The sequence below is a fragment of the Crotalus tigris genome, unplaced genomic scaffold, assembly GCF_016545835.1.
Source record: "Crotalus tigris isolate CLP2741 ecotype Arizona unplaced genomic scaffold, ASM1654583v1 scf7180000017683.1919423, whole genome shotgun sequence".
NCBI lineage: Eukaryota > Metazoa > Chordata > Lepidosauria > Squamata > Viperidae > Crotalus > Crotalus tigris.
Window position 1 is genome coordinate 1327868 of NW_024096563.1, and position 14534 is coordinate 1342401.

Sequence of the window (14534 nt, forward strand, 5' to 3'; positions counted from 1 at the left end):
TTCTGATAATTTCTCCTTCAGTCAAAGAGGACTAAACCCCGGATGAGAGAAATACCCCTGTACAGGTAGTCCTCAATTTACAACCGTTCGTCTAGTGACCGTTCCAAGTTACAACGGCACTGAAAAAAGTGACTTAGGACCGTTTTTCACACTTACGACCGTTGCAGCATCCTCAGGGGCATGTGATCAAAATTCAGACGCTTTGGCAACTGACTCATACTTATGACCGTTGCTGGGTTCTGGGATTACGTGATCCCCTTTTGCGGCCTTTCAACAAGCAAAGTTAAGGGAGGGGGGGAAGCTGGATTCACTTCACAACCGTGTTACTAAGTTTAACAACGGCGCTGATTCGCTTAACGACCGTGGCAAGAAAGGTCGTAAAATGGGGCAAAAACTCACCTCACGACTGTCTCACTTAGCAACAGAAATTTGGGGCTCCACTGTGGTCGTAAGTCAAGGACTACCTGTGCAGAGATTTGCTTAATGACTGTGGCATGACAGGTCGTAAAATGGGGCACAACTCATTGAGCAACTTAGGAATGCGAAATTTTGCACCCCGTTGAGGTCATCAATCAAGGAGTACTTGTAGGGCAGGCTTCCCAGTCAATCGAGGTTTCAAAACGCTTCTGGATCCCTAGAGCAGATTTTAAAGAGAAATGGCCACACAAGATGACCTTCTAGGAATGCCCCCCCCCCCAGAAGGTTCTCCCAACTACCAGGTGAGGCACAGCCATAGAGAGAAACAGCCATGCAGGGACATTATGTGGGAGAGCTGTGGAAGACGGCAGAAGGCTGGGGAAAGGGACCTGCAGCTGTGACCAAAAACATGCAAGGAGCCGGGGAGAAGCCGGAAAGTGGGGTGGGGTGGGGGCGGCAGAGCAAGGCTGGCTAAAGGGGGAGAGCGCCGTGCAGCGGGATGGCCGATCCTGCCCCAGTGATGCCACCACAAGAAGCGGACAGACTTTCGGAGTGCGGCTACACCAATGTCCGGGGGTTTTTTTAGGAGAAAGAGAAGTGCTCTTCGTACCATGACGGGTAAAGTTATGTCCGTTATTGGGACTTTTTAGTCCTGATAAACTGTGCAGCCACTTTGGGGGGAAAAGAAAAGAAAATATTACACAGGATGAAAACTTTCAGCAGTTAAGACACACCTCCCTCGGGGAAGAGCCGGTCCCGTGTGGAGTTTGGGAAGCAGCATCTCGGGGTGGAGGAGGATAAATACGATTCCTTGAGCAAAGGGGCGTTTTGGCCATCGGGACTCATCAACCGGACCTCAAGCCGTTGACGTTCCAGGCTTACCACACTTGACCAATGCTTAAAAGATCACCACTTCTGAAGGTTTATAGTATTCCCTGGTCAGCTGGCTCCTGCTCCCGATATCCCCACAATTTTTAATTGCTCAAAACTTGCCTTCGATTCCGCTTTAGGAGGAAACGTCATTGTGAAAGTCCCAAAGGTGCTTTCTTGTTCTTCTTTGAAGATGTTTCGCTTCTCCTCCAAGAAGCTTCTACAGCTCGGACAGCTCCATTCCCCACCAGCCAGTCAGAGCTGAAGAAGCTCTTGGAGGAGAAGCGAAACGTCTTCAAAGAACAAGTCCAGCTGCCTCCTGAAAAAGCACCTTTGGGGCAACCATGACCTGGAGGACGGAGAATCTCCACAGTCATTGTGAAAGGTAGCACAGGAAATTACAGGTAGACCCTCCCCTCCCTCCCACCCTGCAGACTCGGGCCGCTTTATGGCAAGGGACGAATAGGAAAGGAGTCGATCCAAGCGACCAGGGCGCCTTACACATCCTCCTCGACCCCCGAGGGACCCCATTTGGGCCTGCCTCAGTGGGGGCATCCTGGCACCCATTTGGACCCCTTCACACGTGCAGGCGGACACGCGTGTACAGGGTCGTGCGAACGGAGCCATGGGGGGGGACAGGCCGGGGCTGCGAGCGAGAGGGGGGGGGAGAGGGAGTCTGAGGCGGGCGGAGGAGGAGGAGGAGGCCCGGCTTGGTTGCCCTGGAGAGGCGGGTGGAAGGGCAGCCGCCATCTTGCCGGCCGGGCCCGCCGCCGCCGCCCGACTTACACTCGCCGCCGCGCAGCGCCGTTCCGCCTGCGTGCGTCCCGCCGCTGTGACGTCATCTCGCGCCGCCGGTAGCCGGTACCGCGACGAAAAAAAAAACCTCTCGGAGGAGGCGGTGGCCCGGCTGGGAAAAAGCTTACGCGACTGAGTATGCGCGGTTAGCTTCCGCGCGTGCTCGGGAGCGCCTACCGAAGCCGACGGCCCTGAGGGCTGCCCTCCCTGGCGCCAAGCCGCGCCTGCGCCTGCGCCGCCTCTCCCGAGGATGCTCAGTGGCGGTTGCTGAAGCCGCCGCCTGCCCTTAGTTGTGCCCTTCTCGGGGGATTGAGAAGCCAGAAAGGCTGGAGAGGGTCAAGTGGGAGTCTGTCCGTCAAGGGCAGGGGTAGGCGACCTTGGCTCTTTTATGACTGGTGGACTTCAACTCCTAGAATTCCTGAGCCAGCCACGCTGAGGGGAAAGGGAGGTTTCCAAGCTGAGCCATGCTGGCTCAGGAATTCTGGGAGTTGAAGTCCATGAGTCATAAAAGAGCCAAGGTTGCCCACCCCTGGTCAAGGGTTTTGGACTTTATTCCCCATCAGCCCCAATCAGCATAGTCAATAGCTGGGGATTATGGGAACGGTAATCCAAAATTTCCACAAGACCCCTTCCCCCCTCCAAGTCATCTCTGCTTGATGAGTTTGATCGGAAATTAAAATTCGGCCCAATGGACGCAGCGCTGGTCTGGAGAAAGAAAGGTGCTTTGAAACAGGGGTTCTGAACAACTTTGAGATCGGTGGACTCCAACTCCCAGAATTCCCCAGCCCGCGCATACTCACTGAGGAATCCTGGGAGTTGGCCTGCACATTTTAAGTGGCCAAGGTTGGGAGAAAAAACAGGCTGAAATCCAATTCAGTATAATTGGGCTGGACCTGCACCCGGAACCTGCTCCTTGCAAAAAGGGGCGATTGCAAGAAGGGAGGACCAGACCCCCCCCTCAGTGCAGGGGGTGCAGGAGTCTCCCAGGACCACCAGGAGGGACCCCAAGAAAACCCACCCACCCCCCGGGATGCAGGGCACTCAAGGCGAGGGGGTGGGGGACGCTGCCAAGGCTCCTGCACCCTCTACTTGGGGGGGGGGCTCATTTTACTTGCAGTCGCTCCTGTTTGCAACTGCAATTCCCCCGAGACTCTGGAACCCGCTCACCCACCGGGATGCAAAGCACCCCCGGCGCTGGAGGTGGGTGGGGGGCGCTTCCAAGGCTCCGGCACCCCCCTCCCTACAGGGCGGGGGCATCCCCTGCCCGAGCCCCCCCAGGACCTCCCTCCGCAGAGCCCCCGCGCGGCCGGGCGTTGCAACGGGCGAAGCGGGGCATGTCGCGCGGAGCCGCCGGACGGTTCGGGGAGGAGACTGGGCGAACGGCCGACCCGGCTCTGCGCCCGCCTTCCTCCTTCCCGGCCTCCCTGCCTCCTCCGCTGCGGCCTGCCCGGCTGCAGCCATGGAGTCCCCGACGCTGCTCGGGCTGCTGCTGTTGCTGCTGGGCGGCCCCGGGACCAGCCTGGGCGAGCACCGGCCCGACTACGACAAGGAGGCGCTGCTGGGCGGCCAGGTGCGAGGGGGAGGGGAGCAGGGACACCCGGACCCATCCTCCACCGCCGGGGAGGGGGGGGGACGCCTCGGCATGCCCAGCTGGGAGGGGGAAGAGGAGAGGGGCGCAAGGAGCCGGGGGAGGGGGGTGGCAGAAAGGAAAGACCCCGGGAGGGAGTGGGATTCTTCCTCCCCCCCCCATGTGAAACTCCCCTTGAGCCAGCTCAATCTGCATTTGGGCTGGGGGGGGGGCTGCCAAAAGCCACTGCATATTAGGGCTAGGGGGACCCCTAAGTTCAACTGGGCTTCTTGTGGTCTTTTTGCGGGGGGGGGGGGAAGGACATACCCAATAGTGGTGGGGAGGGGTCACAGTCCGGCTTTCCTGCTAAAAAAGGGAGTGGACAGAGAGCTGGAGAGAGAGAAAGAGAAAAAGAGAGGAAGAGAGAAAAAGAGAGGGAGAAACAAAGAGAGACAGGAAGAGAGAAAGAAGAGAAAAAGAGGGAGAGAGAATGAGAAAGAAAGAAAAAGGGAGGGAGAAACAGACAGAAAGAGAGAAAGAGAAAAAAAGGGGGAGAGAGGAAGAGAAAAAGAAAAACGGGGAGATGGAAAGAGGAAGAGAGAAACAAAAAGGGAGAGACAGAAGGAAAGAGAGGGAGAGAAAGAAAAAAGAGAGAGAGGAGGAGAGAGAAAGTAAAAGAGGGAGAGAAAGTTCTCCCCAAGTTAGGACTCATTTTAATGCTGTTTTTGCTCCCACCCCCCAAAAAAAGGATGAAGTGGAAGAATTTTCCAAACTCAGCCCGGAGGAGCAACAGAAACGGCTCAAAGTGATCATAAGTAGGATCGACGTGGATCTGGACGGCTTTCTCACCGAAGGTACCTCTGATGATGACCCTCTTGCTAAGCCCAGCTTCTGGCCGATGTCTCTGGCTGGGCGTCGTGTGAATGTGGCCCTGGCACAATTCATCACCCTGGTTAGTTCTGGGTGGTTTTGTCGGTTTCCAGCATTTACTTCTGGGTTTCCGGCAAAAAACGCCAATTGAGTATAACGGATTCATTTCACGACCACCACCAAGAAAAGGTCGCACGATGACCCGCTTCACAACCGCATAAATCTGGGCTTCATAACGGTAATTCACGAGGACTACCTGTAGTGATGTCAATTGTCAATTGTCAAGAGCCAGTTTGGTCCAGTGGTGGAGGCAGCGGGCAAGAAACTGGGAGATGGTGGGTTCTAGTCCTGCCTTAGGCACAAAAGGTGGCTGGGTGACTTTGGGCCAGCCCGACCCACCTGACAGGGTTGTCGTTGCAAGAAAAATGGGGGGGGGAGAAAGTGTGTGGGATAGATTCGCCACCTTGAGCTAATGGTAAAAATAACCAGGGTGGGATATAAATAAATAATAAAAAAAATAAACCAGTGGTTCTCAACCTTTTTAATGCTGTGACCCCCCAACCGGTCGTAAGTCGAGGACTACTCAACCGGTCGTAAGTCGAGGACTACTCAACTGGTGCAGCACCGTCGGCAGAATGGGACTTTTGGCGGGCTCAGCAGGGCAGAGACAGCCTGGACAATTCCTATTGGCTTTTTAAAGCCAATAGAATTAGACTATTCAAGAGAGTCTATTCTATTGGCTTTCAAAAGCCAATAGAATAAAAGGGAAGAGCACAGCTAAGGAAAAGGGGGGGGGGGAAATGGCGGACTGTGTTGTTTGGTGACCCCTGTGAAATGGTCATTCGACCCCAAATGGGATCCCGACCCACAGGTTGAGAACCACTGAAATAAACAAACATGGCTGGCGGGAAGCACAGAATTCAGGATGCTGGTCAGGAAGCAACATGGTATTGGAAGCCCCGCCCCTTTTCTACGCACCTGGTGGTTGCAGGCCGAGGGGGGGGGCTTGGGCCGATTCTGCTGAACTCATCACTGTCAATTCCCCACGGCCCGACTCACTACAGCAGGGGTCTTGAAACTTGGCCCTTTGATGACTTGTGGACTTCAACTCCCAGAATTCCTCAGCCAGGCACGCGTGCCTGGCTGAGGAATTCTGGGAGTTGAAGTCCACAAGTCATCAAAGGGCCAAGTTTCAAGACCCCTGCACTACAGAAAACTCACATCGGGACAGCTTGCTGCGGGACAATTCAATTCTATCATTTTAAGTAATTCAGAAAATAATTTGAATTTTTTTGTTATTCGCATCCTATGTTGTCCCTCCTTCGGCATCCTTTCTTGAATGACTCCTGTTCTTTCGATATTAGTGTGATTCTTCTGCCACGGTGCGTTGGCCGTGGCAACTTGGGACTCCATCCTGCAACACCTCTTAGAAAAAGGGGGAAAGCTTGCAGACCCCCATCCATTCTGAGGGGGGTGTCCTTTGCCAAGGGGTCAAAGGTCACCCAGCAGGGAGGGGTCCGTTCATCGAGCTAACGGGGTCACGGGACGTCTCCGCAGCCGAGCTGAGTTCCTGGATCCAGCATTCCTTCAAGAGTTACATCATCGAAGACGCCAAGCAACAGTTCCAGCACTACGACAAAGATGGCGACGGGCGGGTCTCTTGGGAGGAGTACAACATCCAGATGTACGACCGGGTCATCGACTTTGAGGAGGACACCACGCTGGACGATGCTGAAGAAGAGTCCTTCCGGCAGGTGAGCTTCCCAAAGGAGCTTTAAAAACCTGGAATATCGGAATTTTATTCTCCAAGGTCTCTTCCAGCACTGTTATTCTGCTGCTCTGCCTTCCTTCCTTCCTTCCTTCCTTCCTTCCTTCCTTCCTTCCTTCCTTCCTTCCTTCCTTCCTTCCTTCCTCCCTCCCTCCCTCCCTCCCTCCCTCCCTCCCTCCCAGATTGGACAGCCATTCGTCTGAAATGGCACAGGGTTTTTCCTGCTTGAGCAGGGGGTTGGACTAGAAGACCTCTAAGGTCCCTTCTGACTTTTTTATTCTGCTATTCTTCTTTCCTTCCTTCCCTCCCTCCCTCCTTCCTTTCTTCCTTCCCTCCTTCCTTCCCTCTCTCCCTCCCAGATTGGACAGCCATTCATCCAAAATGGCACAGGGTTTTTCCTACCTAAGCAGGGGGTTGGACTAGAGGACCTCTGAGGTCCCTTCCGACTCTGTTATCCTTCCTTCCTCCCTCCCTCCCTCCCTCCCTCCCTCCCAGATTGGACAGCCATTCATCCGAAATGGCACAGGGTTTTTCCTGCCTGAGCAGAGGGTTGGACTAGATGACGTCCGAGGTCCCTTCTGACTCTGTTATTCGGTTAGCTCTATTGATGAAACGTGATCAGGGTCTGAAACGTCAGTGGCCACCTTTTGAAAGAGGTCCACAACACCGGACGGCAGAGGTTAAGACAATATTGCCTCCTTGATCAAGAAATCTCTTCCTGTTTTGCGAGACGCGGAGAAGCTGAGACGCCGGCACTCTTAGGGACTGCAGCCTTAGTGGGCAGGTTGGGTAAACCTCGGACGCTCCTTGGTTGAAGGTCGAGAAGCACCTTTGGGTCCGAGGCACTTCGGCCAGGCGGAAAGGGACACACATTTGCCTGCGGCTTTTGCCTGCCACTCACGTCTTATTCACCTCCGTTTCCAAAGCTCCACTTAAAGGACAAGAAGAGATTCCAAAAGGCGAATAAGGACGGCGATTCTCACTTGGATTTTGAGGAATTCGCTGCCTTTGAGCATCCGGAGGAGGCCGACTACATGAAGGCAAGTCTCGGGAGAGAGAACGGCTTTAAAGTAGTCCCCGGTTTTACAAATTTTATGGGTTGACCAATATAATACAAAATACTTACCACCACAACTAACATTTCGGTGGCTAAGCGAGTTGTGAGCTTTGCCCCGTATTACGACCTTTCTTGCCACAGCTGTTAAGGCACAGGTCGGCAACCTGCGGCTCTGGAGCCTCATGCGGCTCTTTGAGCCTTCCCCTGTGGCTCCCAGCCTCCACTGCCATTTGCAGAGAGAGACAGAGAGAGGCACTTGCGCTTCCCTGCTTCTCTCTCTCTCTCTCTCTCTCTCTCTCTCTCTCTCTCTCTCTCTCTCTCTCTCTCTCTCTCTGTGTGTGTGTGTGTGTGTGTGTGTGTAAAAGAGAGTGGACTCATTTCTCCGACAAGCTGAAAAGCTTTTTGGGTGGGGCTCCTCCCTTTGCTGTGTCGAAGCAGGAAGCAGGAAGGGCAGGAGAGAGCTAGCTAGCCCAGCTAAGCTGACTCAGGAATTCTGGGAGTTGAAATCCATGAGTCATAAAAGAGCTGAGGTTGCCTACCCCTAAGCTTGTTGGAGAACAGCTTGAAGCCAGCTTGCCAGGTGAGCAGAAGATTGGAGAGAGGAAGAGGGGGGAGAGAGAGGGAGAGGGAGAGGGAGAGAGGAAAGAGAGTGGGGGAAGAGGACTGGCAGACCAAGGGCAGAAAGAAAGAGAGGGAGAGAAAGAGAGAGAGAGGAGAGAGACAGACCCTTTCGAGATCTAAAATGAAGATAACACTGCATATATCCTTTTTTACCTTTATGAGATGTGTGTATATGTGTGTGTGTGTGTGTGTGTGTGTGTGTGTATAAAGGTAAAAAGGGATATATGCAGCATTATCTTCATTTTAGATATCAAAAAGGGTTTGCGGCTCCCGGTGTTTTGTTTTCGTTGGTCAACGGGTCCAAGTGGCTCTTTGAGTGTTTTGGGTTGCCTACCCCTGTGTTAAGGGAATCGCTGCGGTTGATAAGTTAGTAACCCGGTTGTTAAGTGAATCTGACATTCCCCATTGACTTTGCTGGTCAGAAGGTTGCAAAAGGGGATCGCGTGACCTTGGGACACGGCAACAGTCATAAGTACGAACCAATAGCCGAGCATCTGAATTTTGTTCCCGTGATCATGGAGAGGCTGCAAAGGTCGTAACTGCAAAACGGTCATAAGTCACATTTTTTTAGTACTGTCGTAACTGAAGAGCCGTGGCTACGTTGTTAGTACAGATTTTAAACACTGGGAAAATCAGAGAGGGGGGGAGGGGGGGGGCTGTAAGGCACCTTTGAGCCTTTTTTTAAAGCAAGAGGCCCAGAACTGTAATTGGAATTGAATCCTTTTTTTTTGAGCAGGGGCTCAAAGTGAGAACTTTAAGACTTGTGGACTTCAACTCCCAGAATTCTGGATGGGGAATTCTGGGAGTTGAAGTCCACAAGTCTTAAAGCAGTGGTTCTCAACCTTTTTAATGCCACGACCCCCAACCGGTCGTAAGTCGAGGACTGTTCAACTGGTGCAGCACCGTTTGCAGAATGGGACTTTTGGCGGGCTCAGCAGGGCAGAGACAGCCTGGACAATTCCTATTGGCTTTTGAAAGCCAATAGAATTAGACTCTATTCAAGAGAGTCTATTCTATTGGCTTTCAAAAGCCAATAGAATAAAAGGGAGTAGCACAGCTAAGGAAAAGGGGGGGGGGAAATGGCAGACTGCGTTGTTTGGCGACCGTGAAATGGTCGTTCGACCCCAAATGGGGTCCTGACCCACAGGTTGAGAACCACTGTCTTAAAGGTTGCCAAGTTTGGAGACCTCTGATCGCGACTAGTGGGGTAGTGGGGGATGGCTGTGGGTCAGTGTTTTGAGATAGAGGCTGATTTGCACAACACGTATTCCCCTGTTTAACTGAACTCTAGTTTACAAGGTGCAATGATCTGTAAGGTAATTGCACAATACGCAACCTGAGAGTGGTTAGTTCCTCCAAACCTGGCAACTTTAAGAAAAGGGAGTCAAGCTATTCTCCAAAACACCTAATCAAGGAGAGAAGCAACCTGGGATTAAGAAGAAATTTCCTGATTGTGAGAACAAGTAACCAGTGGAACAACTTGTCTCCAGAAGTTGTGGGTGCTCCAACTCTGGAGGTTTTTAAGAAGAGACTGGACAGCCATTTGCCTGAAATGGTATAGGGTTTCCTGCCTGAGCAGGGGGTTGGACTTGATGACTTCCAAGGTCCCTTCCAACTCTATTATTATTATTACTTGTGGACTTCATCTCGAGACTTGTGAACTTCAACGTCAACAGGGTTGGCTGGGGAATTCTGGGAGTTGAAGTCCACAAGTCTTAACATTGCCAGGTTTAGAGAGTCCTGGTTTGTTGTTCCCCCGTCTTGCGAGCAGAGCTGATGGGCAGGTCACTCTTAACCTTTGGATGGTTTCTCCTTCCCACCAGGAGTTTGTCATTCAGGAATCTTTGGAAGAACATGACAAAGATGGGGATGGATTTGTCAGCCTTCAAGAGTTCCTTGGCGACTACCGAAGAGATCCAGGTGAGTGGCGGGCCGTTCCTGTTCCACCTGCCCATGGGGGCTTCCCAGGCAAAATGCACCTTTTAGTGCAGTGGTTCTCAACCTTTTTAATGCCGTGACCCCCCAACCGGTCGTAAGTCGAGGACTACTCAACCGGTCGTAAGTCGAGAACTACTCAACTGGTGCAGCACCGTTTGCAGAATGGGACTTTTGGCGGGCTCAGCAGGGCAGAGACAGCCTGGACAATTCCTATTGGCTTTTGAAAGCCAATAGAATTAGACTCTATTCAAGAGAGTCTATTCTATGGGCTTTCAAAAGCCAATAGAATACAAGGGCGTAGCACAGCTAAGGAAAAGGGGGAAAAAAATGGCGGACTGCGTTGTTTGGCGACCCCCTTGAAATGGTCGTTCGACCCCAAATGGGGTCCCGACCCACAGGTGGAGAACCGCTGTTTTAGTGGCATTTGGCTAAAGTAAACAGGGAGTGAAAGGAGGAGGGGGGGGGGCTTTGTAAAATGGCCACCTTTCGTTTCAGCCGCCAAAGAAGATCCCGAATGGATTGTGGTTGAAGAAGACCGCTTTAAAAATGATTACGACAAGGATAAAGATGGAAAACTTAGTCCCAAAGAGCTGCTAACTTGGGTGATGCCCAATAACGAAGGCCTTGCCCAGGAAGAGGTAAGAGGTTTGAAGAATGTTATAGGTCGTCACCGACTTACAACGGTCTGTTTAGTGACCGTTCAAACTTACAGGGATTTAACTACCATTTTTCACAGTTAACGACCTTTGTAGCATCCCTGTAAGGACCCACCCCACTTTGCATCTTAAGAAGACAGAACTCTTGGAAGAATTCTTCCAACCGGCATCCTTTATTAAGAGAAAATGGTTGCAGGCGTTCTAGACAGGACTTGGGGTCCGAGCTCTCCCATTCGAGGTTTTAAGGGGTTCCCCAGTAGCCCCACCCAATCACCCCCTTCTTCCAGCGACAGTCTCAGGCATTACACTCCCACCCGCTTTTCCTTACTGCCGGCTGGATGGAGACTTCAGAGAGGAGTACATGAAAGGTAATAGCCCCATTCTTATGGTTAGTCCTTTTGGTGATATCCATATTCAGTCGCTTTGAAGTGTACTGAAGGAAGTGAGGGCCATAAAGCCCCTTTGTTCACCCCCTTCCCTTCATCGTATGACAGAACCCAGAGAAGGCAGAAATGGGGTTTACTATAATTGATAACTAGAGATGAAATATAATTAGATTCTGACAATCCCCATGAATGGCCCCCAAATTCAGCAAAGGAACTGTTGTAAGTCAAGGACTACTTGTACACAAAGAAAGAGAATGGAAAAATAAGGAGAGAAAAAGGGAAGAGAAAACTAAACAAACTTGTTAAGTCGAGCATCCCCTGTATAATGTCAGCTGGCTGGGGAATTCTGGGAGTTGAAGTCCACCTTAGTTGCTGAGCTCTTAGCTGAGCCAGTCAACCAGGGTTACCGTCTTGCAGCTAAGTTCCAATTTCAACCCAATTGTTAATTTATTTCCTAGGCTGTCCATCTTCTTGACGAGATGGACTTGGACGGAGACCGAAGACTTTCAGCAAATGAAATTCTGGAAAATCAAGATCTGTTTCTCAACAGCGAAGCCACCGATTATGGGCGACAGCTCCACGACAAAAGTTTCTACCACGAAGAGCTTTAATTTCCGAAAGAGGCTTTGCCTTCGTTTCAAAAGTGGATATTTCTCCCTGTTGTTCAGCTTTAAAAAGAAAGAAAGAAAGAAAGAAAGAAAGAAAGAATGCCAAATGGGCAGCGATTTTACGTCGCTAAAGTTCCCCGCACACTGCCAGCATTACTTCGGCAGCCTAATTTAAAAAAAAAAAGAAGGGAAAAGAACGGAGACCGTTAATGTTCAGATTTCGATACTGCTTTTTGAAACATACTTGAAGATGCCAAGATTTGACTGCTAGGTACTTCTAGTTTGGGTTAGATTTATTTTATTTTATTTTTAGGAAAGGGAAAATGCAAGCATAACTGTCTGGTTGGGTGTTAATGGTTTTTCTATCCCGTTTTGTATATTACAAAATTCAAGAGGATGAAGTGTTGGGTATGAAGTTTCTGTGCATATTCTCTTGTTCAAATGGTAGATGATTGGGAAATATTTTCGCCTTTGGGAAATATTCTGTTGACTTGGATTAAAATGTTCAGATGGCCCCTTTTTCCTGTTGTGCTGTGTCTTTGTATGAATCTCTTTAAACCACATTATATCTCACTTAGCTTCTTAAAAGGAAGTGTACTTCAAGCCCGGATATATAAGGGGGAAAGAATTTAAAAATACGGCTTTATCAAACCGCACCAAAATCAAGCAGCAGAATAGGCCATCAATATAGGCAGCCCTGCTTACCCACTGCCCTGTGCAGCGATCCTTCAAAGTTAAGATGGTGTTAAAAAAACAACACCCAAATACCTTTGCAACAAATCCTCACATTTATTGCCTTCAGAAGTTGTGGGTGCTCCATCACTGGAGGTTTTTAAGAAGACATTGGACAACTGCTTGTCTGGAATGGGTATAGGGTCTCCTGCTTGAGCAGGGGGTTGGACTAGAAGACCTCCAATGGTCCCTTCCAGCTCTATTCTGATTGATTGAAATCCTGAAAGTTTTATAGCATCTTCCTTCCTTCCTTCCTTCTTTTCCTTTCCTTTCCTTCTTCCCTCCCTCCTTCCTTCCTTCCTTCCTTCCTTCCTCCCTCCCTCTTTCCTTCCTTCCTCCTCTCCCCCTCCCTCCCTCCTTCCTTCCTTCCCTCCCTCCCTTCCTCCCTCCCTCCTTCCTTTCCTCCCTCCCTCTCCTTCCTTCCCCCTTCCTTCCTTCCTTCCTTTCCTCCTTTCCTTCCTTCCTTCCTTCCTTCCTTCCTTCCTTCCTTCCTTCCTTCCTTCCTCCTTCCTCTCCCCTCCTTCCTTTCTTTTCCTTCCTCTCTCCCTCCCTCCCCTTCCTTCCTTTCTCCCTCCTTCCTTCCTTTCCTCCTTTCCTTCCTCTCCCTCCCCTCCTCCCTCCTCTCCCTCCCCCCTCCTTCCTTCCTTCCTTCCTTCCTTCCTTTCCTTCCTCCCTCCCTCCCTCCCCTTCCTCCCTTTCCTTTCTCCCTCCCTCCCTCTTTTCTTCCTTCCTTCCTTCCTTTCCTCCTTTCCTTTCTTCCTCCCTCCCTCCCTCTTTCCTTCCTTTCCTCCTTTTCTTCCTCCCTCCCTCCCTCCCTCCCTCCTTCCTTCCCCTGTGCTCCCCTCTCCTGTTGGTCCCCACTTCTCCCCCCCTTCACCTTCCCCTCCCTCCCTGTTACTTCTGAGGAGCACATTAAAACTCCCCAAAGCTCTGCTCTTTTTATTTTTTAATCTTTTTTTTTTGTACTTTAACTGTACTGGTAAATTGCAAGCAAATTCTTATTAAAAGAACCTTTTTTCCGTCGGTGGGTGAACAAATCCTTCTACTTCCATTTGCATACAGCTGTAGTGTGGGAAAAAAACACACCAGCCTGCTTCCTCATTCCAGGGGATGCTGGCAGAAAAGCCCCCCTGCCTCTCGGTTCACGGCTGAATAGAGCCATTCATTTTCCTGGAATCCCCCCAGCAGCGGAGTTTCAATGGTCCGGCTGGCCAAACAGCCTTTCCGCTCTCTAAAGACAACCTGCCTTTTTGTCCCTGGCAGGTGCACTTGAAATGTTCCCTCTTCTTCTACTTCTTCTTCTTTTTTTAAAGTTTTACAATTGAAATGGTTTACAGCAGGGGTCTTCCACCTGGGCCACTTTAAGACTTGTGGACTTTAACTCCCAGAATTCCTCAGCCAGCAAAGCTGGCTGAGGAATTCTGGGAGTTAAAATTCACAAGTCTTAAAGTCGTCCAGGTGGAGGACCCCTGCTTTACATCGTCCTTGACTTACAACAGCAGTTCATTGAGTTCAAAAAGCAGCTTAGCGACCGACCGTTTCTCACACAATTGTCGCAGACTCTCCATGGTCACGTGATCAGATTTCAGCCCCTTGGCAGCTGACTTGTACTTCGCGACGGTTGCAGCCTCCCCGGGTCATGCAACCCCCTTTTGGTGACTTTTCGACCACCAAACTTGAAGGGGGAAGCTGGATTCGCTTAATGACCGTCCTGCTAATATAACAACTGCAGTAATTGACTTAACAACCGTGGCAGGAAAGGGGGTAAAATGGGGCCAAACTCACTTAACATCTGTCTCACTTAACAACAGAAAGTTTGGGCTCAGTTGTGGTTGCAAATGGAGGATCAAATGTCACAAGTATATTCATTAATCACATTTATATAATAATCATAATAATCATAATAATCATAATTCAAACAGACAAGCACCTGCAACATAACACCCCAGACTTAACAATTGTCGATAAGAAAGACAAAAAAGTCTGGATAATGGACGTGGCAGTGCACATACAAAGACCTACAAATAGAAATAGAAAGACTGTGGCAAAAGCAAGCAAGGGTAGTACCAATGGTAATAGGCTCCTTGGGTGCAATCCCAAAACAACTGGAGCACCACTTGAACACCACTGGCATTGACAAATTCGCTATTAGTCAATTGCAAAAGGCGGCCTTACTAGGAACTGCTTCCATCCTGCGACGATACCTGTAATACCATCAAACATCCACATCTGCCTATCCCGGGTCCTGG

General features: G+C 50.7%; 2 protein-coding genes across 3 annotated transcripts in view; one reads left to right on the forward strand and one right to left on the reverse strand.

The window, feature by feature from the left end:
- Positions 1-2272, reverse strand: part of SCAPER (S-phase cyclin A associated protein in the ER) — a 105170-nt gene extending 102898 nt beyond the window's left edge. Inside the window, exons 1-2 of one of the 2 annotated variants that reach the window (XM_039337615.1) lie at positions 2074-2222; positions 1028-1088 (exon numbers count right to left, since the gene is read on the reverse strand). Coding sequence is in view for 1 of the 2 variants with exons in the window: in XM_039337614.1 (XP_039193548.1) it covers positions 2074-2129 (56 nt within the window). In the remaining variant the exon portion in view is untranslated. Of the gene's footprint in view, positions 1-1027; positions 1089-2073 lie in introns of both variants that reach the window. The other variant, XM_039337614.1, reaches the window with a different exon arrangement.
- Positions 2273-3449: 1177 nt separating this feature from the next.
- On the forward strand, positions 3450-12073 carry RCN2 (reticulocalbin 2). The gene is made up of 7 exons (XM_039337616.1): positions 3450-3652; positions 4398-4503; positions 6077-6273; positions 7214-7327; positions 9789-9885; positions 10399-10541; positions 11404-12073. The coding sequence occupies exons 1-7, from the start codon at positions 3542-3544 to the stop codon at positions 11554-11556; spliced, it is 921 nt and encodes a 306-aa protein (XP_039193550.1). The 5' UTR covers positions 3450-3541; the 3' UTR covers positions 11557-12073.
- The last annotated feature ends 2461 nt before the right edge of the window (positions 12074-14534 follow it).

Bases quoted from the DNA above. Each gene is read 5' to 3' on its own strand.
- RCN2 (XM_039337616.1), top strand. From the start codon at position 3,542: ATGGAGTCCCCGACGCTGCTCGGGCTGCTGCTGTTGCTGCTGGGCGGC. The intron at 3,653-4,397 runs GTGCGAGGGGGA...CCCCAAAAAAAG, and splicing joins AGGCGCTGCTGGGCGGCCAG to GATGAAGTGGAAGAATTTTC. The intron at 6,274-7,213 runs GTGAGCTTCCCA...CCGTTTCCAAAG, and splicing joins AAGAAGAGTCCTTCCGGCAG to CTCCACTTAAAGGACAAGAA.